At 39.2% G+C, this 25,964-nt stretch overlaps 1 protein-coding gene across 3 annotated transcripts in view; it reads right to left on the bottom strand.

Annotated features, from left to right (window-relative positions):
- Positions 1–25,925, bottom strand: part of LOC134617670 (rho GTPase-activating protein 12-like) — a 60,503-nt gene extending 34,578 nt beyond the window's left edge. Inside the window, exons 1-2 of one of the 3 annotated variants that reach the window (XM_063463012.1) lie at positions 25,706–25,925; positions 14,178–14,946 (exon numbers count right to left, since the gene is read on the bottom strand). In XM_063463012.1, coding sequence (XP_063319082.1) covers positions 14,178–14,873 — 696 coding nt within the window. In that variant the 5' untranslated portion in view covers positions 14,874–14,946; positions 25,706–25,925. Of the gene's footprint in view, positions 1–14,177; positions 14,947–25,695 lie in introns of all 3 variants that reach the window. The other 2 variants (XM_063463011.1, XM_063463010.1) reach the window with 2 other exon arrangements.
- Between the last annotated feature and the right edge of the window lie 39 nt (positions 25,926–25,964).

Genomic DNA, 25,964 nt, shown 5'->3' with positions numbered 1-25,964 from the left:
GGTCTTGAATGCAAATGAACAAAACTGTGGATCACGTCTCTGACTTCTCAAACAGTTAACCTGAGTAAGGCACAAAAACCTGCTCGAGCAAAACCAGTTTGACAAAAACAAAGGGGGTTCACTGGTTTTTCTCTGAGGGACAAAAGCACAACATTATACATACAATGGGTGCTTTGGTGTATTACATCTGCTTAGAACTTATTATTGAAGACAGGAAGAGCAAAAGCAGGAGGGAAGCGCATACAGGTCTCCCAGAATAATCTACTAATCTAATCTGAAATGGAATTACTGCAGGAGCCCAGTATAAACAGGAAGTTAAGGAGCTTTTATCCTGCAGGAGAAGAGCTGACAGTGTGCAGCCAGTTCCCCAGAATGACCCTACTCATTCTGTGTGTGTTCATTTATGTTTTATTAAGCCAAAATTAAACAGGACATCCCACATATAAAGCAAATTTCTTTACAAATTGTTTATTTAGAAATGTGCAAGCCGACATTCATGAAATTCAAGTTCAGAGCTTGTGTATAAAACTGTATAAAACTTGTGTATAAACTGTGAATGCTGGAAGAGTTCCCAACACACACCTAGCACAGTCATCTAAGCAGTCAGCCAGTCATGCAGTTGCCCTTCGTAGTTCTAACTTGTTCCTAGCTTCGAAGTGCAAGATAAAATCATTCAGGATTAATTAATCAATCTTTGGACTGCACTTTAATAATGAAACTTGCTGAACCACATCTGTCTGATGACAGCTGATAAGCCTGATTTCAAGAAAAGATCTCTGAATTTCAATTACTAACTCTGCAACTCTCAGACAACTATGCCTACGCTACAAGCTGCTAACTCAGCTACGCCGAGGCATTTCAGCAAATACTTGCCTAAACCTGTCATAGGTACATCAGGTAAATAAGGAGGCCTTGAGCTATGAAGAGATGTTCGAACCTGTCGAAATTCAAGTACATGATAACTGAGAAAAGGCACAGAGTACAGGCACAGAGTATTTTTCTTTACCGGCAGTCTGGCTATTATGATGAACTGATAAGCTAAAAGATGTCTGGCTATTATTAAGCTGCTATTCTTTAAACCACCCTTTCTTTGTCAACCTCAAACAGCCAAATTTTTAAATTTCTCCAAAAAACTATTCATCTTCTGGCAGATTTTTTTTTATTTTTATTTTAAGGTTTGAATGATCAGGTTTCATTTTAGTCAGACAGCATTTTTTTCATCAAACCTTCATACTGACGTGGTTAAACAGAGCATCGTCAGGCTGTGTTTCAGTTGACTGCCTAAAAAATGCATTCCCATCCTCAAGAAACACGCAGGCATGCTCTTTTTCCTTTTGTGGGGAAGAAATTATACTAGGTGCATGTCTCAACTTGTATCATGAATTTGTCAAAGGTTTATATAACTACAAAATACAAAATAAGAACCCGATGCCACCAGCAATTTGCCATTTAAGTTCAAGGCAGGGTGACTGTAAGAAGACAGTTAACAATCAGCAGGGGCTCAACTGTGGAGCTTTGTGTAAGAGTTGAAAAAGAAACTCATTTGCCGAGAATACAGTGTCCCACTGACACATTAGAAACCCACTGTAGACTCTGAAGAGAAAGTAGGTCTTTGTCGGTAAAGACTAAAGTCTGACTCCATTATCCGCATCTAAGCTTTAGCTGAAGAAACGCACTGTATTTACAGCTACTGTATATGTATGTTTGTTCTGTGAATAAGGAAATCTGGCAAAAAGTTATTATAAAAATTGCAATAAACACATGAAATCTAGAAAAGTTAAGACACAACTACGAAAAAACTGATAAATTGCAGAGGACGAAAAGGCCCTTAAACGTATCTTATTGACAACTCCTGCACCTAGAGGCTTTCTTTGAGGGGGGTTTAAAAACAGGACAATGGCAGACGTTACTTAGTTATAGACCTGTGAATCGGCAACTAAATGCATGTTGTTTAAGATTATAGGCAGGGATGTTGATTATTTTGCCATTCTGGGCTATGAAATGAAGCTGTGCTGAACTACAAACTTGATGTTATTAAAATAAATAAAATCATAAAACTTTATATTTCTGTATCAGTCTAACTGGTTTATCTTTAAAAATGTTTTCACATTTCTTACAGTCACTTTATTTCTAGGACTTCTCCTAAATATAGCATGCAAGGGCTACATTTCCTCATAGACCCATGCTATATTAACCAAACTGAAGCTGGATGTATAGAACTATAAAATCATGTCCCCATGCTGCCAAGTTAATCATCTCTGACTCTGAGCTTTGCAGAGGGCAAAGTGCACACACAGGTGGTTCACTCTACTGGAAAGTCAGAAATTAATAGTGTAAGCAGTCCTCAGCCAAACAAGTACACATGGGTAGGGCCAAAAGCAAACCTTTATTTATATTGGACCAAGAGATTACATACTGTAGCAGCTCATTGTGGTTCGGTGGCTGCTCGGGTATACATGGTGGTTAGGAAATGACTGATCATCACATAAAGGAAAGGAAGTTTTAAAAGAACTGTCACAGGTGTGTTCCGTCTTACTGTACACTTTGCTTTACTGAAACCTCCCTCACAGAGATAGAGAATCATTTATGTATAGTTTCAATAAATACTATTATGATGCCAACGTGAGAAGGCACGAAAGTTTAATCATCCATTTGCTTAGTTGGGTATATCCCTAATTAGGAACTGTGCCATGTTAACATAATAATCTGATGTTGCAGTTGTGGAAGAGGTATACAGTTTCATGTGGCCAGGCAACCAGAACCCACCCACCGGCAAGTCCACTGGATAGATCTGCAGAGTGTGAAAGCTGCAGTGCAAGTTTTTACTTTCTCATTTTTTCTTCATAAAGTACACTGCTATTCTAGGTGCAATGATGCCAGCATGACTACACGTGAGTGAAAATGTGAAAGTAGAAAAATAGTTTGGATCACAAATATTACTGCTTGTCAAAACTGTACATGTGAAAATCTCATGCCTTTAAAGATTTTTTTCTCACCTCAGGCTCTCCATCATCTTTGTTTGTTTTTTTTAAATGGATGTTGCATTAAATGTGAAAATTTTAATATTTTCTGAAAGTTCATCTTTAAACCTACTAAAGGAGACATTTTAGAGGGGTATTAATTTTCATATAGGTAAATATGCTGTAGTATTTGTGGTCTGAGAATTCATTTAATGCATGTTACAGTTACAAGGGAAAAAAAAATCTTAGCTGCTGATTGTAGCGTCTTGCATGCATGTTGTATTAAGGGTTTAGGGCAAAAAAACCAAAAACAACCCAAACCCCCCACTACTCATGACAATCAATAAATGGCCAAAAATTCTTATTTAAAAACATAAGATTAACAAACAATGCTTAGTTAGAAAGTTATTAAACTATCATTCTAAAATACAGCGCATCTATAATCAAATTACATGTCACAGGATACTCTGCCCTAACTGCCACCCTCTCTCCTCCCTGTCCTCTCTGCCATCATCACTGCTGCCCCGAGCTCGTCTCACAAGCCAGCTGTCCAAACAAATGTTACGTAGCTGGCGCTTATGTAATGAAGCATACCAAGTGCTTAGTGCATCCTCTTAGCTATCCTGTCCCATGGCACCATCAGTTCCAACATCTCAGGATAAGACTGAACCTCCCCTGTGTCCCTTCCGGCTACTGAGTTTACTGGATCAGTGGGAGTAAAAAGCAGCTAGATTTTCACTAATCAATGGTATGGATTACTGTGAACACACACTGAGAGAATGGATGATAAACACAAATCTGCCCAAAGCTTGTGAGCTAAAGCTGCAAGATTACCTGCTTTGTGAATGGAAAGAAAAACAGAGCTGTGAATGAGAATGTATGATTATGCATACAACTTTAGGAAAATAGAGTCCTTGCATAAACAAGATAAAACTAAATAAATAACTAAATCACTATATACAGCAGCATGACTGATGACATTCAAAACAGGGAGCACTTTACTTAAAGACAATTTTCTCTTTGCAACAGACTCTGTAAATGCAGCAGTGCCTGCTGGCATGTGTGCTTCCTGCAACGCAAACAGCTTGACGCTTTATCAAGAGTTTCATTGCGCTAGTAATATGTGCGAGCATTAATCACTGCGCAACACATTACTTAGGTACAACAGAGTATAAGACACTGCAGGCTATGCTGACTAGGCAAAAAATGTGCATGTAGTTTTACAAAAATTCTGTATTCAAGAGCATCCCCTCTGCCGGTACATGCACACATAAAGCGGCTGTCTTACCGTCTCATTCTCATCTGGGTACATACTGTCCTGTAGCTGAGTTGCCGCTGCAGAAGAATAAATGTTGCAGCTGGCGTTGCTGATGAGAACAGTGATGGTGCAGAGAAAAGCAGCCGCCCCTGCCTATTCACCAACTCTCTGACTGACATGTCACTGTGGCAAACCAGATAATGTCACTCTGTGAGCACATACACAAACTCCAATTCACTCACACATCCTTACATAAAAAGACAGGGAGGGAGGGACAGAGAGAGAGAGAGCACACACACACAGCTTAGTGATGCTCGCTCTCCCTGCGCTTCCAGGACACATGCCGCTTGACCTGCCCTCCCATAATGCCGCTCTGCACAACACAGGACATTGCAGCTGACATAATAACCAAACACACACACAAACATAGATATCCAATTGAAGCTCCCAGAGGGATTAAGAAAATCTCCATGAAGTGCGTGCATGCGCACACAAACACACACACACACACACACACACTCTCTCTCTGTCTTCTGTTTCATCTGTATCTCTAATCAAAGAAATACAGAGAATAGCAATGGTTTACATTGGATTATCCCTGACAGTATCAAGGAGAGTATTTATACTTCGGGGAGAGTTGCGTTTCTACAGTGTCTAACTTCAGTCATTCATTGCTCATCAGTCTACAGTATGATGTGGCAGAGAGCAGCTCTTGTACTAAGAAAAGCCTGATTTTGCATCAATGTGGAAGCTGCAAATACTCGCATCTTGGCTGTGAAATGTAACACAACTCCTACAATCTTGATCAAATTGTTGTCACACAACTTTCCCAAACTAGACATCTGACTTTGTGAGAACTGTGGATGCACCAGTCTTTAATGCTGAGGTGACATGTCACCAGTATCGACTCTGGCTATGACTCCACACAATCACAGTATCATTTTTCAATGAAAAGGGACCTCATTTTAGGCTTACGTTATCATCCATAAAACTTTAGAATAGGTGAAGGGTTTTAGTGCATCAGATTGGATACTGATGAGGCTTAAAATTAGGAACACAGCTTCTTTGACTGATAGGAGCTAACACAGGCAAATGCAGCTGACTGCAGCCAAGTCTTTGAATAACTGAGCTGGACCTCTTATGACGCTGGTCCCTTTTGGAGCATTTTAATGAAATTCTATAACAAACACTAGAACACAATGTGCTCCAGGTTTGATGAGTGAAATTCTACTCTACTTAGCACTAATTATTAGTTACCTATGTCCTAATGATGCAACCAGAGTTTATGAAGGTTTATGAATGCCTTCTCCTCCAAAAACAAACAGCAAAATTCACCCTCTAAAAGTCTCATAGCAAAGTAGCTCTCTCTGAAACCACTGACTGTTAAAGACCCTTTGCAAATTATTCTAAATTAATGAGCTTGACAGCTTTATGGCAATATTGGATTTAAGGCACCTAGTTTGTGAGTTAAAAAAAAGTTATCATTTTTCAGTCTTCTTTTAATGTGTATAGGGATTTTTATAGAAAGAAGAAAAGAAAAACACTTATACTTGAAATGCATTTTTTTAAATTACTCAATGGCCTTACTGGAAGCCTTTTTATGTTTCAAGTCACAGGTTAATGTTATTACTTTTGAATGTTTTAAAATGTTAGTGTGAGGTAAGACTGCAGTGTATCAACATAAAAAGGTAAGCGGAAGCGGCCAAATCAGAGCTTTGAAGAGGCGCAGGTGAATCTGACTGAAGGGAAAGGTAACAGGATAGAAGAGTGTTTAAAAAAAAAAAAGACAGAGACACAAAGTAAGTGTGTAAAATCTGGCCTCACCGTTGCTCTGTTACACAACAGCCAAACACACTGCAAAGGGTCAGCTGCCAGACTGCCTGAAACTCTGTGGGTTTGTGTTTGCGTGTGTGTCCCAGGCTGAGAAGAGTACTATAAAATCCTCAGGGCTGCTTCATAGCATCGGTGATGAGCATCCAAACTGACATCACAGCTATCTGCAGTACTCCACAGAGACTTAACTTTCTTTTTCTCCAAATGATCTGCTGTTTACTGGCTGAGAGTTTCCTGAAAGTCCACATCTGTGAAGTCAAATTGAGGTTTGACTCCCATTAGAAATTAGTATCCTCAAGAAACACAGGACAATAATTGCACCAAAGACACCTTTTTCATTAAATCATGCAAACTAGGACTAGGACTAGTAATTTGGTGGGGAAAATGAGGTATAAGTTTCCTCTGTATGTATTTTTATGTATGCTGTATGCTCCAGATTTTTAGCGGTAGGTTTAGCCTCTCTAAACTGTGACAGGCAATGGACGATTCAAGAAAACCCTCAGTTAATTGTTAATAAAAGACGCATTATTGGTTGAAGCCATACTAAACAACCTGTCATTCAGCTACCAGTCATGTGGATAGCTGTATGGTGACCTAGATGTAAGAAAAGTATGTTTCTGACAGAAGGTCAACTGTAATCCACTAACAATCTGGCAGGAAACATGATGGAGTACGATAAAGTTAAAAAAAGAAGAAAGGAACATACAGCAGAGGTCAGGGGAAAAAACGGTGGAAAGTAGGTGAAAATAGCAAGTTCTTTTTTTTCAGGGAACCTTTCTCTCAACTTTAGTTAGGTAAAGGTAAGCAGATGCTGTAATTCAAGAGCTGTAAATCAGCAGTGAAAGCTTTTTTATATATAATTTATTATAAAAAATTATTATTTTATTTATTATTATTTTAATCTGTTAATGGAAAAATGTATTCTCCAGCAACTAATTCATGCTTTATTTAAAATCCTTACAAAGTAGAGCCCATTTTTTATTATGTTTCCATCTGGGGTCCTAACCCTGAAAACATTTGGGAACTGAAAGACTTTGGATCCTCCTGCCAACATTTGATATAATAAGCTTTTTTAATAAGGCAGAGAAAGAGATTTAACAGTAGTGCAGATGGCCTGGCGCCTATTAACAGATCTCTCAGACGCTGTGTGTGTGTGTGTGTGTGTCTATGTGTGTGTGTGTGTGTGCGCGTGTACAAATTTGTCTGTTTGAATGCGTCTTTGCATAACTGAACAGAAACGGGAGTCCATGCTAATGAGAATGCATAGACTGTGTGTGTGTGTGTTTCTGCTTGCGTAAGTGTGCGGAGAATGACTAAAATACTTATTTCATGTGCTAAAGATGCATATCAATGTTCAACCACGTCATGTAGAAACAAGGTGTGACGGTGTAAAGTAGGGCTGCACGATTTTGCATAAAATGAGAATCACGATTTTTTTGCTTAGAATTGAGATCACGATTCTCTCACGATTTTCTTTATTTATATATATATTTTATATATATATAGTTTATATTTATATATATATTATATTTTTCCATATATTATATATATTTATTGCACTTATTAACTGCACATCAACTTCGTAACAGTTGAAACTGAACATAAAAACAATAAATACACATAAAAACAATAAATGCCTCACATTTTGTTGTTGCCGCAAAATGTTGTACTGCTTGAAATTCCGTCTCCACCGTTGCTCGACACTGCGTGTATAGAGCAGGTAGTGCAACAATAGAAAAATAGTTGCGGGACGGCACTGTGTAGCGTTTGTCTAGGGTGTTGATCATTTTCCTAAATCCCTCGTTTTGCACAGTGTTGATATATCTTTGGTCAGGTGATAAGTAATAGCCTCCGTAATTTCTTTGTGCCTGCGGGAGTTCGACGTGTATAGGGAAGCGCTGTATAAGGTTCCCGTTATTGATGTTTGGGTGGTTGACCGGGACAGATTTTCCCCTGTCACTTTCTCGTCATCCCTGACGTGTTCTCCGTTGTTTTTCCCTGCCAATTTGAGCATCACAGGCACAGCTTCTGTATCACGTGGTATAAGGCTCCGCCCTTGTCATTTGTTGAGCAGGAAGAGTGAGCGCTTGTTTTCATGCAGATTACGTCCCGGATCAAAATGCGGTACAATCGTCGTCGTCTTTTTTTTTTTTTTTGAAATCGTTGTCATTTGGAAATGAGATCGCACATAAGTATGAATCGAGATCGCGATTTTCTAACGATTAATCGTGCAGCCCTAGTGTAAAGACACACACTTGCCATCTCAACTTCCTGCCACACTAAGTAATCAAAGAAATGAGGAAGTCCTCCAATCAATCATCCTGCTGAGAGTCATTACAGGTTTTTAGTTGATTACAGCTGCCATTTAAGAACGATGGGAGTCTGCAGGGTTGAGTGGGTGTAATTGACTGTGACAATCAGAGGAGGGGGTACTGAGAGCTGGTAACGCTTAAGTGTTACTTTTAAAAAGTGAGACAGCAAAAGAACAGCTGATTTACATAATTTTAAGACCTTCAGCAGAGTTTCTAGATTAAAGACACTGTAAAAAGTTGCTGAAAAGTATTTTTTTTAAAAGAGGTTCTAGTTTACATAAAGAGAAACACAAATGTTAAGAAGCACTAATGGAAACAAAACCCAGAGGTAATTTATAACTCCAAGACAATTGAACTAATTATTTGCATTTTATTAATGTTAACTGCTGGTCTTCAGATGTTACGCAGTCACCCAACCAACAGCCAGGCCTGCAGCAACACCCCGCTCTATTCTTCTGATAGAAAGTTGTAAACAAGCGAGATGGTAAGACAGACAGACGACAGCAACGCTAACCATTGTGGTTTTTCGCTGCTTTGATCAAGAAAATAACTGGCTGCATGTTATTGTGTAAGAATAAACTGGCAAATAATCCCTTAATTCAGACATTTCCAAAAAATCTAACATTGACTGTTATACAAATGCCACAGATTACAGCAGCATTTAAAAATAATTCATTATCAAAGAATGTGATCAAATAACTAACAGCTAATAACACAATAGCTAATAATAACACAGGCAATAACTGAGCTGCAATGCTTAACCACAATGTGTCAATGCGTCACACAGTCTATACCACACACACTTAATGTCCACTGACACAAAACAACATTTTGACTTTCAGCACATCCCTTTTCCTGCATTACAGAACTGCTTCATTGCTGGTGTGCGATTAACTTAATTTTATTATCAGTTACAATTTTGGATTTCACTGATCGCTGAAACAATATTATCGAGATGAAACTACGATTCGATGGCATTCTGTTTTGCCTTTGTCACATCCTTTTGTTTTACTTCACTCTTAGTGCTGTACACATTTATTTAATTTATTTGAGTTTGAAGCATTATAAATTCCTGGAAACCCATTCAGTAAATTTAAAAAAAGGTTTTCAAACTCTGCAATCATATTAAATAATCATGACTTCAATATTGAGCAAAATAACCGGAATAATGAGTTCTGCCATAATCAAGGAGCTCTAGTAGTCACTCTTATCTACTTGAGCTGCTACAAGAATACAAATTAACACCCCTCACTGTCTTTTCACTAGAGAAGAAGTCAGGGTGCAGTGACCAGGCTGGACTAAAAAATGCTTTTAATATAGTAGACATATAGTATGTGCTTCAGTTTTTCCCCCACATGCTGACCGACGATCAAGATCCCGACGGAAAGGGGATGATGAAAGGCAACGGATGAGAGTGCAGTAAAGCAGCAAATTAAAAACACAGCGAGATCTGACAGCCATTATATTCAGTGGCAGGAGGGAAGCATCTGCTTCAGCGAATACAATGACCAATCCAGTGTTGCCAGAGGTTTTAACTGTATGCATGGCAGTACCGCGTGATATCTCAGCTGGAAACTGCGAGAAGGAATGGAATACTAATGCAGTGACAGGTCAGCGATGTTTTGCAAACATACCTGCATTGTTTCTCTTACTGCTCTAATAGTACGTCACCTTTCAACTATGAGTTTCCGCTTTGGATGCAGTGGCTAGTGTAATATAAGGCAGTATGAGAATAGTTGTTTACCCTTGATTCTCTGAGATTAACTGAAAAAAGTTATTTTTTAACCAAACTAACAGTCAACCTTCTAGCCTCTGCTAACAAATGACATAAAGTGTAAGAAATGTTTATCTTGCAGTAATCAAACTGTGGCTTTGGAAAATGTTAGACACATAAAAGGCATATATGTAACTTCATCTCTCCCCCAACAAAGCATGCCTTTACTGTAAAGCACTTTAGAGAGATGTTTAATTAAAATTGGATGGTGCAACACAGCTAATAAGCTATTACAACAAAGGTCTGCACAGCCAAGGCAACATGCTTTTGCACAACATCACACATTTATGTCATAAAAAATTTGCCTGGATTTCTTTCTCACTACTGAATTTCTCAAGCTTGCAAAATGTCGTTGTAATTCACTAGTCTTGGAGCAAACGCTCAAGTGACAGCTAGAGGAGTAAACTCTTCTTCTTGCAGATGAATGCATCTCTGAATACATCTGTACTATTTTGGACAGACAACATTCTCAAACTTCATTAAAAAAAACGACTCTGCTGTCTGAGATAATGATGAACAGATGAAGTAATGATGAAATACTGCCAGTAGTTTAAAGGAGGACATGTGACAAAAGTAGTGACAAAGTGGGCCTTGGTGTCAGGTCGAGTGCAGCAGATAAGTGTTTGGCACACTAACTACAGCCTACTCAAGTAGCTTGTCAAAAGCTGGATGAACTGGGAATAAGAAACAGGACCTGGCAGCAGGACACAAACACACAGCTCTCCTTCCTGCATTCAGACTGTGGCTTTGGCTTTATATTCATTACTTCTTTCTTTATACTTTAAAATAAAGGCTGTAGGGAAGCAAAAAGGCTAATGGGCCCAGTACACTCTTCATACTGACAATGAGTGAACGGCACTACAAGCCTGCAGGGCGCAAGCCATACTTTGGTGTCACTGCAGTCAGTCATGCACCTCTTGATTTTTGTAACCTTACTTCTATGCTGCTGCAGCACTGCCAGGTTCAAGATACGAGTATGTGATCGTGTTGGTTTTTACAGTAACTGTAATGGTATATCAGTGCAGAAGATCAGAGAGTCAAATGATACAGAGAAAGATAACAGTTCTGAAAAAAATTTCACCTCCTGGAAAATGACTTTAATTCGGGTTTTGACTTCTTCTCTTCCTCCTATACCTGCTGATTTAGGCCAGTTTTGATTATGGCAATGCCACTGTTTACAAGCAACACAACCAATGTGGCTTGTATAATGGACCTTTAAGGCACAACATGAGGGCTCTGCTTGTTTTAGGAAGTCCTAACTCAACCCTGAGTTTGTGTGACCAGCACCCTGCTGCCAGGACTGAGGAAAAAAACAAACAAAACAAACCCACTAAAACTGGATGAGTTTCACATCACCGGATTTATGTAGGAAACGTCCACCTTCTGGCTTTCATGAGCTTTGCAGGCCTGAAGAATAGTCAATCACTGAATCATTACTAGGTTATGGGTTGATAGATCACATTGATGACACTGGTTCTGGTCCATTATGAAAAGCCTACAATCACAGAAAGACACTACACCACAGAGCGAATCCAGATTTTCAGAGATAACACATCCTTATAAAGCAAAGGCAGGAAGTGAAGAACACCAGATCACATCTTTTCCTTCCAGTAGCAGGACGCTTCAGGCCACTTCTCTTGCCCTACATATTTTGGAAATATCACTTTTGCGTGTGCGCGTGTCTTCAGAGCTTAACACTAGAGCACATGATGAGTCAGGGGGGTCTGATCACTACCACAGTGGTGGAAAGTTCTCAGGAGACACTCATCGTGTCGTCACCTATAAAGCTGCCACTGCTGTTATGGTCACAACATACACGATACCATTTCCTCCTCGAGTGTCATTTTCTGTTGTGCAAAGGTCTGTTCTCATAAGGAAAATATTTCAGGAATGATGCTGATGCAGTTTGCACAACAGTGGATACACTTTTTAATCTTGATACTCACAACGAGCAAAAAGCCACCCTGAGCCTGCTTCTGCTGGCAATTTTTTCTATGAAAAGGACGTTCTTTCTCCCTGCCATCACCAACTGCTATGAGACTGTCAATTACAGCATAAAGTACATAGCAAGACGGCCAATGTTGTGAAAATGACTGAGACTGAGTTGTTGTATTTGCCCTAAGAAAGAGAAAATCACAGAGTTTACTGGCACACAAAGCCAGACTGGTTGTATACATAACCAAAAACAAGCTTGACTGCTTTGACCTTTGTCCTTCCATTTAAATACACACAGACACAATAACCAAGGAAGGAGATCTATTGAGAACTGGGCTGCATTCAGAAAATACATGGACTTGTAAAAAAGGACTTTCCTTCAGATAACCTTTTTACGCACAACATACTCAAACAATGCTTACGTCAGTGCGTGATGCATCATACTGAGATCCAAACCTATGAAACTACAGTTGACAGATTAACTAGATGACCTGTTGTAAAACAAATAAGTCATTTAGAAGATGTGACGTGTCAATGACAAGAAATCCTACAATTGTCATTTTATTATCACAGGGAAGGTAAAGACAGTGTCTTTATTACTCAATACACAATCAAATGTGTTGCTCATGGGTTCAAACCGAAACGTGAGTTTCTTTCAGTGTTTTTATTGTACTTGTAATGATGGTGCTAATGAAGGAGCTGGTTTTTGTGTATGTATAGTGCAAATAATAACTTAGAAATGGAAAATAAGAACAGGAAAAGAAGTTCAGCTGAACTCTGTTCATGGAACAGGAGATGTGTATCTTTTAACTGGATATACCTGCAGTGCACGTTCAGCATAGAGGTGTGTGTGCGGCAAAAAAAACTATGAGTTTCCGCTTTGGATGCAGTGGCTAGTGTAATATAAGGCAGTATGAGAATAGTTGTTTACCATTGATTCTCTGAGATTAACTGAAAAAAGTTATTTTTTAACCAAACTAACAGTCAACCTTCTAGCCTCTGCTAACAAATGACATAAAGTGTAGGAAATGTTTATCTTGCAGTAATCAAACTGTGGCTTTGGAAAATGTTAGACACACAAAAGGCAAAAAAAAAAGAGGGCAAAATTTTCTTTTGGGACTTGGTTTTGCGTTTAATTGTTGAAGCTATCAGAACACTTTAAAGGCTTTGAACAAGTTTAAGTAATCCAGGACAGGTAAAGATTATTAGGTTATCCAAAATAAAGTTTAGAGGCAAAAATCAGCTGGCACTGAACAAATTAATGTTAAAGTTAGTCATTTGGGCATACCAACAGTTTAAAACTAAACAAACACTTTATGACCCATTTCTGTTTAACAGATGACTGGTCTGATTTTATATCTGAAAACAGAACCTCTGTGCTGCACATGAATCACTTAGGGCATTTAAACTTTCTGCGACCGCAAGTCCACTCGGGTCTGCTCGGGTCAGAGTGATGTAAATTCATCACACTTTGGACAGTGACCAAGAAGGTCTGCGACAACGTCCAAGTGCCAGCCAGTTTTTTGTCATCATGTGACTTTACACTGCAGTGCACCAATACATGTTACTTTCTTTTTATGCTTGAAGTGGAAAATAACAGGAATGCCTACTTAGCCATTATGTCGCCAGCTGCCCGTGTCTATGTCCACAACAGAGTATAAACGAGGGCTCAGATACTGCTCTGTAGCAGGGTGTGGCCGGTTCAGGTTCCCTTTTCAAGTTCTTCAGAACACTTTATGAAGAAAGTAGGATAATTGATATACTAGCAAACCTAATAGCATCCGCTCAGAAATAGTCTGCATATATTAAACACTTGATGTGAAAAGTTTCACAAACACCTAAAACAACAAAAATAGTTGCTACATTTGTTCTATGGCAGTAATCAAGGAACAAGAAACAAAAGTTGCTCTGGATCTGATATATCCAATATGTGGGTATTGGCTATAATTTCATAATAGTGAAACCAAAGTCCTATTCCACAATGTCCCCCCCCCCACCCCCCCAATTCTTGTATACATCACCGCCAACATTAACACACACACACACACACACACACACACACACACACACACACACACACACACACACAAAAGCTTTGATGTTACCTGGAGATGTTCAGTGGAAGAGCTGCTCAGTTCGTCTCCAGACTCAGAGTCATTTGTACGTCTATCTTCGCCCGCAGAGTCACAGTATTGGGTGGTGTCCACGTCCAGCGGCGCCCTGACCAGTTCTGGGGATCTGGCTCGACTGCGGGGCAGGGTGCTGGACCCACCTTTGTAAGGGGGTGGTGGGACACCACCATGGAGAGCTTCAGCCAGAGCTTTGTCATGGTCAGTGGGAGAGGTGGGGGCATGATGGTGGTTATTGTCCCTGCGCTGAATCGGGGGAGTGAATTTAGCCATGTTTCCAGTTTGTGCTGAAGGGGAGCGCTGATAGTTGGACTCGTTTCTGTGAAGGTTCTCAGCGGGATGATTGTTGAGTCCCAGATCCAGATTGTTTGGTTTTACCCAGCGTGCACCTGCACTTTGTGAAGATGGATTACCAGTAGCACTCGGAAGATGTAGGATCGGTTTAGGGGGTGGCATGAGGGCTTTGCGGACTTCTCGGACATATTGAGCAGGTACGTAAAAAGCTTTAGACCCCTCCTCTTTTTTCACCTGCCACCAATCCTCATTAGTTTTCTTGACTAGCATGTAGCATTCCCCCTGCTGGATCTTAATGAGCCGGTCTTTAAACTTATACTCATAGTCGTATTCTACCTCGATGTAGATCTGGCCCGGGGCAATAGGCAGATCTGCCATGATGCCTCTTACTATCCACCAGGCTGTTCACCCCAAAAGAAAAATATTTATTACCATGTCTTCATCAGTAGACCTTTGAAAAAACAAAGAGAATATATTAAATATACATTTAATTTCAGCGTGAATAAATCTGCTATTGTACTTATTATATATACACCTTGGGTGCCACGATGTTCTAATGTTCCAGTATGTATAACATCTAACTAAGTTATCACCTGTGAAGTCTAAGAGGACATCCTTTTTCCATTTTTCCCCAAAGATTGAAATTAATTATTAAATAACAATTTCAATAAGGAGCATCTCTGCAAAATACTTTATAACCTTTAAATAGAGTAATATAATCATAATCTCAGTTGTCTCATTAGTGAGTTTTTTTTCCTGAAAATGTACTCTGTCCACTCTCTTAGACTGCAGCTGAACACAGACTATGTGGCAGCAACTACCAGCTATAGTCCAAGGTGGTGGAGCTAGACTTAAGTCTTTCTGGAGAGCCAGCCAAACAATTTCTGGGACCACCATTACAGGGACCTGCCCGCAGAGGTGGTAGATCAAAGACTTTCTCACCAAATATAATTTGGCATACCTAAATATTCCTGATTGTGCCACCTAATTAAAGTGTATGTATAGAGAAACACTCTTCTTATTACATTTTTTAGTCTTCCCATTGTATGCTGTCATATTTAAGGAAAATGTTTTTCTGTATTAGTGACCTTTGAAACAATAAAATGAATAAAAACTTTGAATGGCTTTCTAACTAAAGGTATCGTATGCATTTTAAAAGAAAAATGTCAATAAAACAACACGTTTCGACTAACAAGTTTAAGGAAAAATGAAAAAAGTTGTGTTTTTATGTGTGAGAGAAAATAACTTGAAGAAATAAGCTTAAATCAAAAATAACAATGAATATTAACACCATTAAAAAAAATCTTGAGGTATAGTTAAGTCAGAAAATATTTATTCCCTTGTCCTCTCATTTAATCAAAATAAAGACAAAAACAAGAGTGCCATTGAAAGCCTGATACTCACATGCTAACCCAATCAGAACAAACAAATAAGATATAAACTGAGAAGATTTAATCCTCTTCAAGGCTGAATGTACTGTCCAGCTCAGAGCTTCAAAGCCACATGTAAGATTAGACGGAAGAAGTGGAGACAGTAACATGAGTCACGCTGCTTTCTCCCACTTACTGTGTTTTTATGTCTTACTCTATTTCTTCCTCCCTACTAAGGACAGCTTGTCCAGCAGCTATTAGGGCATCTTGGATTAGCTAAGTCACACACATAGTTTCCTGTTGAAGTCACACGCGTGTGCGCACACTCTCTTACACAATGATGTGATGCTGTAGTACACCTTTTAAAAAACAACAACAACAACAACAAAGACAAAAACATCACCAATGCCAATATGATTTATTTAATGGAGTCAAGGCTTATATTAAAAGAAACATCTTATCAGTAGTGAACTTCCCGGCCAACCTTGAGTTAAACAATAATACACCAAAACTATTAGATTAAATAAAATTAGTGTTTCCTGGTTGGACTTTACTGCTTCAGGGTACGACTGAGCACGGCCTATTTTGATAGAAAGAGGTACCTCAGCTGTTTAGATTTTAAATTAACAGGAAAATAAATATATTATGATCAAATAAGTTTAATAGTTCAAAGAAACTACAATCTTAGGCTACCCTCGAGTCAACTCTCACTACAAAAAGAGATTTAGTCTCAGCTCTCTCTTTCTGCCTCCGGTACATGACAAAAATGACTTCTAAAGTTCTGACTAGTCACTTTAGGAGACAAGTGTCAGCTGAATGCCTCCTATGTACAATGTAAAAATGCAATAACTACAATGACAAATTGTTGCAGACTGCACAAATTTACTAGGTCACAAATATTCAACTGGATATAATGTTTCTCAAATGTTGCCAAACTTGATAAAGCAAAGAGACATTTAGAGACCTATAAACTTTAAGCTATCCCAGCTGCCACGGGACAAGGGTACGCCCTGGCAGGTCGCCAATCTATCACTGAAAGACAGACAACCATTCACCATCAATTAGACTAACACGCAGTTCTTTTATGAGAAGAAAGACGATCTATTCTTTTTGTATTTTTCTTTATATTTTAAGCAAAAATGCCAGCCACTTACACAAAACTAACACTTGAAAGAAAAGGAATTTAGATTTTTTTTTTTTTTTTTAACTCCAACTTTTTTTCTTTCTTTTTTTTTGCTTTTGAAACTGTAGATCTGCGCATAAACTGAGCCTGAGCTTGGTAACTGATGAAAAGAAACAAGGAAGATACCAATCAGTTGTATCTCTGGTAATAATTAAAATATTAAAGCCGCTGGGACCTCAGTGTTTATATTTGCAGTATTAAATAAAGTATGAAAAAAAAAATCAACGCAACTCATTCCTTCCTGTTTAATGTAATAGTCCAAATCAAATTAGTCTACTGTCCCCAGGCATCCAAAACCAGGAGATGGTTAAAGGACCTGTAATCTCAGCCGTGAAACAATTTCAAACAAAGTGCGATAGTCAAGCAGACTCACTTGATGACGATACAGGCTACTGCAGAATGAGAAGCAAGATATTACAATAACAGTCATAACTGCAATCCTACAAAATTATCAGTGAGTTACATCATTATCAAACCAAGAACATGCCTCCAAGGACAAAGAGTGCATCGTTGCTATTTTTTCTTTTTTTTTTAACCCAGCAGCAATGCTGGATACTGTAGTGTTTCCCATGAAGGCTGGGTGATTTCTCTTTAGTATGACGGTCCTATTGTCCCAGTGAGATTGCCAATAACTGATACCAGTGCCACTGGGGCAGTTAAGGAACAGTTAAGGAACAGTTGTTAAACGAACGGCACCCTCCACAAACACACGCGCATGCACACGCACACACACACACACACACACAAAAGAAAAACAAAAAGCACATATACATACAAGAAAAAAAAAGGTGGGGAGAAATTAGCCTCTCTACAATAGTAACCAACACACCTCTGTGTGTTTCCTCTCATCTTGAGTTCATGATGAATGATGAGCATCGCTGCACAACACATGCAGATTCACTTAAGAGACACCCATGATCCATGAAACTATAGCGAGGCCACCATCTGCAGCTGGTGATATAAGCCGACAAATTCTGTGAAAACATTGGAGTGGGCACCAGACAAAGCGCACAACAAACAGTGGTCACTGTGAAGACTGTTGTGGTTGTACGAGTGTCCTGAGAATGCTTAATGAGCATATCCCACACACATTAACCAGCATGAGCTACGCTATTTTAAAACCACTTGATTAATCAAAAAGTAGTTTCCACTGGGTGTCACCATTAAAGCTGCAGCTGAACATTAAATGTGCGGTTGGCAGCTATTACCTAATAATAGCATTGCGCTTCTGTTTACCTTCAGCCGTGCATTAGCTTAATAAATATCTGTGATTAGGCGAGCAGTGCTGGGATTACTGCTGATGCAGTGACTGGAGGGATAATATCACCACAGATTAACTCGAGGGTTCAGGCTAACAAGTACTGAGGGAAATCTCACCGAATCTATCAGCTGAACAGAAAGTCCATTAGCCAAATGAAACAAAACACTGCATCTGGTGCTAATTCACAGCTATTCACTGAATAACAGCAGAGTAGTGAGGAATAAGACTGTGTGATGGTTATAGCATGAGTAGTAGTGGCAGCTTTCCTTGTTAACATGCTCAACCCTCATGCTGAAGGCATGGAGTCGAGTGGCTAGAAATACTTTATATCACTATTTTCTATTTTATTAATTTTTTTAATGAGAAATTGTTTATAGTCAAGGAAAAAATATGATGAAACCAAATGTGGTAGAACACCAATAACGTTTTTTAAGGATTTAATTGAAACCTATTTCTTTAATAAAGAAACCAAATGGCAGGAAGCTAAACAATGCTGACAAACACAGTACAAACACATACTGATCCAATATCAGTTAAAACAATCAAAATTTGCTTTTGTCCCCATTAGTTTTTGAGAGCTTTTCCCAGGTCAAAATGGGCCTTTGGAGGTTTACAAAGTGTCTTTGTAAACATAATTATCATAAATCTATGCATTTTCCTGTAATTTGGGTCCAAAAATATGGATTTTAATAATAAAACCCCACTTAAATTAACTGCTAACAAAATATTTTTATTACAATGCTGAAGATTTTTCCTTGGGGAAGGCCAAAAACTCTTTGGGGGAAAGTCAAGATTTGCTGGAAAAACCCAGAGTATATATAGTGTAGTTAAGAATTCCTTAATGGGCAAGACTTTGGTGATAGTGGTGAAGGGAAAAAAACAAACTCAGGGTGGGCAGTCCACCTGGCACAACCAGTTATGGCTGGAGAGAGTGGAGAGGAAGAAAAAAAAGAGAGCAATAAACAGTAAACACTAAACAGGAGTCAGATAAAAAAAAAACTCTGTAGTCTGCACAGAGTTCAGATGCACGACCTCCTTCTTTCTGGGAATAATAACTGAGCAAATGGCGTGCCTAACCTGCTCATTATTCAGGGACTCTACAAGCATCGTTTGCCCAGTGAAATACTCACAGTGGCTGGAAGGTTTGGGGACTCAAGACAGTGAGATGAGATTTCATTTCCTGCCATCCTTCCACCCCTTGCAGGGTTTTGGTCTTCCCTCAAAGAAAAACCACATGGGTCATAAAAATCTAATCTCAACCAGTTTATTTTTCCAATGTGAGGTTTAATTTACTCAGGCATGAAACACATTTTTGCTCATAATCAGCCAGAAATAACAGGAACAAATTTAGACAACAGACTCTTTGTCTTACATATGTGGACCAGTCGAATGCCTGTTTTCCACTAGTACCTACTCAGATTTTACTCTACTCGACTCGGTTTTGGTCTTTTTCCATTACAACTGAGTACCACCTTAACCCTTTATTGACCGGCCCTTCAAATTTACCTGTAAAATGGGCCCGCCGGTGGGCCCATGGTCAATAAAGGGTTAATGTGCTTGGGGTCATTGTAGCAACGTGACCAAAAGTCCCATGACGTTGTGGCGGTGGTATACCTGTTGCGCTTTCTGTGGCTTTTTGTCAGACTCAGAGACCACGGTGTTGGTTTTTGTGCAGCCATTTCCCTCGTTGCTAGGTTTTGAAAATGGCAGTTTGAGTTTTGTGAAGAAGTCATTCTCGTGACTCAGCTCACTTGGAACCTCAGCCAAGGTACCAAAAAAGTACCTTTTGCGTAGAAGACGCTATTTTGTCCGCAAAGCTTGTCAACTACTCAACAAGCAGTAGTGAAACTTGTAAAAGTGCAACACAAACCAGAAATGGAGACCATTCACCTTCAGAGTAAAAGTTTTGCCTTTTGAAACACCCTTGATGCAGCTTTAGGACCCTGAAGGCAAACCTTCTCCATTTCCAGTTTGCATCACACTTTTTCAAGTTTCACTACTGCTCGGTGGGTAGTTGAAGAGTCGGCATCTTCCACGGAAACTAGAGATGACCTCAGCAATTCTGTAGAAAACAGAGATTGCAATCAGTAATCAGTCTCTATGCCTGTGGCACTGTGGCCTTATATGCCAAGTGACCCTTGAAAGAACAATTTCGATTCAGAAAAAACATACCTTTGAATGTTTCCTTCTCACTGTTTTTAAATTTAAGACTGATTTTAAACCAGAGTACAGCTATTAATTACTAAGTTAGGTAAACCTCAAGTCATACAACTTGAAACATGTAAAAACCAACAAATAATTTAAAGTTTGTGGGTTCCTTTTTAATATGTAGCTTTAAAAAAAAAGTGATGATTAATTATGAAAAAGGGGTCAAAAATGCAATCCCTCTATGAGGGAGTCTGGCATGGTGGTTCTGAAAATACCCTTTGAATTAAAATGAGGAAGACTACAAACAAAACAGACAATCAACTTAATGCTCCTATTCGTCATACGGAAAGGTCTTTGGAAGATTAAGTACCTGGGGGTTGTTGTCTCTTTCACTTATCCCCCACCAAGATTAAGCTACAGCTTCAGTGCTGCTATTTAGCAAACAAATCTTCTCAGAGTCCAATCAGCAAAATCAGAAGACGACCCTTAATTCAGAGTGATGGTAATAAGATTTGCAGTGGGAGACAGAGTGGATGGGTGGGTCCCATGAAAGCAGGACCTCGGCTGAAGTGTGTGGAAGTGTTGGAACTGATATGTATGTTTAAAAATCCGCTGCTGTCAGCACATGCAGGAAACACACCCTCACATTTTCTCTTGCCTCAGCAAAACAGAAATCAGCACACTGCAAATACTCTCTCATTGTGAGCACATTAAATATTTCAACTGAAACAGGGATGAGTGAAGCACCAGCAGCACCAGCAGCACCAGCAGCACTAGCAGCACTAGCAGCAGCGGCGAAATTCCTCTGCATCGACTCTCACATGACTCTTGTTAGCCAAGTTCAGACTGTCGATTCAGAGCCGGGCCACTGGTGATTAGTTTAAGTTATTTTCATCAGAGAGAGCAAATTCCCATTGTGGAGGTATTTAAAGGGAACGGGGTTGGGGAGAGATGGCAATCAGCCGCGCTTTCCTCATTTAAGCACTAATACAGGCTGAGAACATGAACTTTTCAGAAACATAAGTTACTCGATTTATTCCGCATCATGGTCTAAACTTCTGACAGCAAGTTGTGTGTGATAATTTTTCTACTTCCATGCCTTTAAATATGATTAGGATGACTGTGCATCTCCCCCCCACCCACCACTATGTTCCGCTGATCTTTTATATTTAAACAAAAGCCAACACATTTACTTTCAATATGTTTTCTTTGGTCTTTTAGAGATGAAATCTTGCTATAAATGACTTGCCATTTAGACTATGCTGTAAAAAGGTAGGTGTAATAAGCCAGAGCTTCAACCCACACCTTAAGTAATGTGTGTTCTTTCAATTTAATCCAAGTCTTTGCTGTTGGACATTTATTTTTATAGCTTTGGTCGTTTGCTTTTCTCTTATTAATGAACAAAGAAATATCATTATCATTATCCCGTCAGCCTCACAAGCATCGTGTGGCTCAAAAAGACGTGGTAATAAACGGGTGTATTCTACACTATGAAAATGAACAACTTTAAGAGTTTTAACAGTCACTGGAGGAAAAATGGACATGAATGAGGCCATGAAAACAAATCTGAGCTTCCATTTATCCTTAATAAATGTACTTACTGCAAGGGGAAATGTGAGAAATATACATTAAAATAAAAAAAATACTGATTATAACAAACCAGCTTGTTTGTGGTTTTTAAGTTGGATATATAATATGGAGAGAAATATGTCTCATAAGGGTTACAAATGCATACGACATTATCCACGAGCGTACACTAAGATTAACGAATGTGTGCAGTGATTTGTGTGTAATGTTTGAGGACTCACAAGCATGTGCTTCGATGAATCAAATAAGCTGCTGCTGCATCGTGAAATGTTTTTCTGCTGGGGAAAGTCAGTGAGTGCTCAGCTGCAGATGTGGAAACACTGTGGTTGTGTTGATGTTAATTTTACCATTGTATAATAACAGCAGGCTAACATTAAGGAAGGAATACAGAGGAAGTCATTTACACTTGTGGATGATTCGTACACATTTGTAACCCTTTCGACACATATTTTTCTCCATGATATAAAAACTGCCAATGAACTCTCGGCATCAGTTACTTGTCTCGTGCAAGCATACTCTTTGCTCCACATTTAGTTTGCTGGGATGTGATCTGCCTCACCTCTGTATTTTTATTACAACTGGTGGCCCCACAGTACGGAAGGTGTGAACAGCAGGTGGGTGGGATGTCAGATCACAGATATCTGCTCTCACTGACATCATTCAGAGCCAAGGAGAGAAAAAAAAAACTTCAGTTTTTAGAGCCATCTGAAATGTGAGCTTTCGGCTCTTAGGTAGTACAGGCTGACCTCATTATTAGAAACTTTGGTCACATCTATTAGAACTATCCAACTTTGTAACACAAAGCGCAAATCACTCTGGCCTGTGGGCGCCGATCAGATGTAACAGAACATTAGCATGAGTCTCGCAAAGCACTAATTATTTTCCACTGGGTCATTCACTGTTCAGATGTCAAGAGCACATGCGTGTGTTTGCTCTTGCTGCCAACAACAGCTAGCAAAAGAGGCTGTGACGATGGAAATAATGGGTGGACATGGAGGAAGTTGCTCAAGGTTGGATGGTCAGTTTCTTTGGCAAGACCAAGGCTAAGGGCAGTGACAGCATATCTGTGACACTGCAACCTTATAGACGTCCTGATTGCCTGTTTACAGGCACAGTTTGTTAAAATGGGGTATGGGTATTCACATTTATGTCCAGAACCCGCTTCACCACTAGAAGAGACACATAGCTAATACTAATAAAAACATGGTGATAATCAGGGATGCACCACATATCAGATATTTGGATACAATATCAGTCTGATCCCATCTCACAAAGACTGGTAACAATGAGCTTATTTAAGGAATCCATCTATTGAACTAAATTCTGTGTTGTTAGCTGCAGAACGATGGTTGCAAAATGGAGAGGTAAGTTAGCATAGAAGAAGCTAAAAGCAAAGCTTTAGCAGTTTGGAGATATTTTAGAGGAATTTGGGTTCAGTTTGACACTTGGTACATCCACTCTGACACTGCTGTTGATCATCTATGTGCAATATCTCAGTCTTTCCATGTTCTGTGCAATATTTTTGGCTCATGTGCAATTATTTTGCTCCCAGTCTGTTTCAATGTTTCCTACACATACACCATGTATATAGTTCCACTCACATATGTATACATATACACTGCTTTTTATTTTATTCTATTTATTTATTTATTTTTATTTTTTTCAGCCTTATTGTATATTGGTTTCTCTTCTTCTTACTTTAGCACCTTTGTGGTCCAGCTACCCAATTTCGCTGTGCAAGAAACTGCACAATGACAATAAAAAGCTCTAAGTCTCTAAGTCTAAGTCTCTAAACCTTTACTGCGATCATGTTTTTTTTTTTTAAATCATCTAAATTATCATCTAAATGATGTATGTGGTTCCTCTTACTTGTCAAGCTCTTTGTTTAGCTTTCTGGCTCTTAAATGTCCCATTTCAGGCCACTGCAAACAGCTTAAAAAACCCTAAAACTCACACACATTAACTAACCTGCAGCAAAAAAAAACAAACCAAAAAACAAAAAGAAAAACAAACTCACAGACACACAAAGCAACCCAGTGGAAAAAAAAGTAGTGAAAATGTTATTCGCTACAGAGCCAAACATTTCCCTCAGGAGTCGGTAGGAACCAAAAATATCAGCTTTACATTCACCAGAGGACCACAAACACGTCTCCAAATGAACCATAATTCTATCAAATAAGCAATTGTTTGTGTCCAGATTTATGTGTCAATGTTATGTTTATACTGCCCCTATCTATATTTTGCTTTTCACTTGTTTGGAGCAGAAAAAACACAGTTACCAGCAAACAGCTCACAAACAAAAGTCAGAATAGTTTCAGAATGGGGGATAAGTGAGGATATATAATAGACCCTTTAACGTGTAAAACTAATTCTCGATGTATCTATTTGTAACAAGCAGGAGCAGTGCACTGTGAACCGTGCACAAAGAAGCCACCAAATATAGGCCCAAGCTGCCTCAAACAGCCTGGATCCAGCACTGGCTGTCCTACTTTGACACTGGCTCTCACCATAATTTTCTTCTAGAGAAATCAAAATCAGCTCCCCACGGTATCCCCCCACCCTATCACTGTTAAAGCCACAACCTGAACCACTTCGACCAACTACGGCCAGCTGCAGCTCCCTCAATCGAGAAAGAAAGAAATCAGAGTACACATTTTAAGCAAAATACAAATAAAGAACATGTTAAAGGCATGCTGGCCACAATAAGACCAGGAGGTTTTACAGAAAATCTCTCTTCCATTCACCACGTGAAGCTCTGTCACCAGCAAGGTTTTCTCAAGCCCATCATTACAAATATAAAGTAAATAAAAAACAGTAAAATGCTTTAACAGTCTCTTTAAATTGGTTGCTTTTTCACTTCATAAACAAATATTTGTCTTTACTTTCATAAATGGCAGATTTGGGGGAGACTATCCAAACTCTCAAATAACTAACTACTTGCTCAACTGACACTCACTTACGCCCTTTAAAAAGTACAAGTTTAGTTTTAAGGTCAGAAAGACTTTCATTAATGGCATAGACACATCTGCTTCTAAATCACCTCAAAACTTAAGAGAATGAACATTTTTGAAACAATTAAAGGTTCTTCATTATAATTCATGATAGGACTGTGTCGTTGAGGTGATGATTATAGGCTCTACTGTGATTTAAACGGCAGCTTTCAAACCACGAGGATCAGATCAACTTTAAAAAGCCATTTAAATGTCTAATATCACTATTTCATATATTTAAAAAAAGTGTGAGCAGGAGGATTTCTGCTCTATGGCAGATCCATTTCACTGCTCTCAGGTAATAAGGTTAACCCTGCCAGTCAAAAAGTACTATAACACATCTGTTTAAGACACTCCTTAGAAAAGTAAACACTGATTTCTGCGCTTTCTTGACGCTGATTTAGAAGGTATTCGCAAAAGGATTCAAGTTTCTCTGATTTTATTTTTTTTTTAATATTAGGTCTGAAAATAGGTTTGGGCTCTTTTGTGGGTTCAGAGCTTTAACCTTCACCTTAACGTCACGTTTTGTGGTCTTAACTCGCAGTTTCAGCTCGCAGGTCTCCTCGGTCTTGCTTTAATCTGCCCTCTAACGTTAGCTAGCTAATTAGCTTTCAGGGCTACAGCATTCCTCAGTGTCCCGCACTGAGGCACAGATCCGCACCTTCACCTACCTCCTCCGCTGGCTCCCAGGGGGGAACACACCGACACGCCGCGGTGCTCCCGGGTGAAGTTAAACTCCCAGTAAACTTTCCCGTCGACCGGCCACCGTGTGAAACTATTTCCCTACTTGTCAGGTTTGTCGGAGAGCGGCGTTCCAGTCCGTCCTGCTCTTCCCTAGCCGGTGTGTAATCTACAGCAATGCTCGCTCCCGTGGAGTCGCTTGCCCCGAGAACTTCGCAACTACCTTCAAGCAAAGATCGTCTATGCAGA

Source organism: Pelmatolapia mariae, linkage group LG18, assembly GCF_036321145.2.
Source record: "Pelmatolapia mariae isolate MD_Pm_ZW linkage group LG18, Pm_UMD_F_2, whole genome shotgun sequence".
NCBI classification, from domain to species: domain Eukaryota; kingdom Metazoa; phylum Chordata; class Actinopteri; order Cichliformes; family Cichlidae; genus Pelmatolapia; species Pelmatolapia mariae.
The sequence above is the reverse complement of the archived record's forward strand: the minus strand, read 5'-3'. Positions and strand labels throughout refer to the sequence as shown.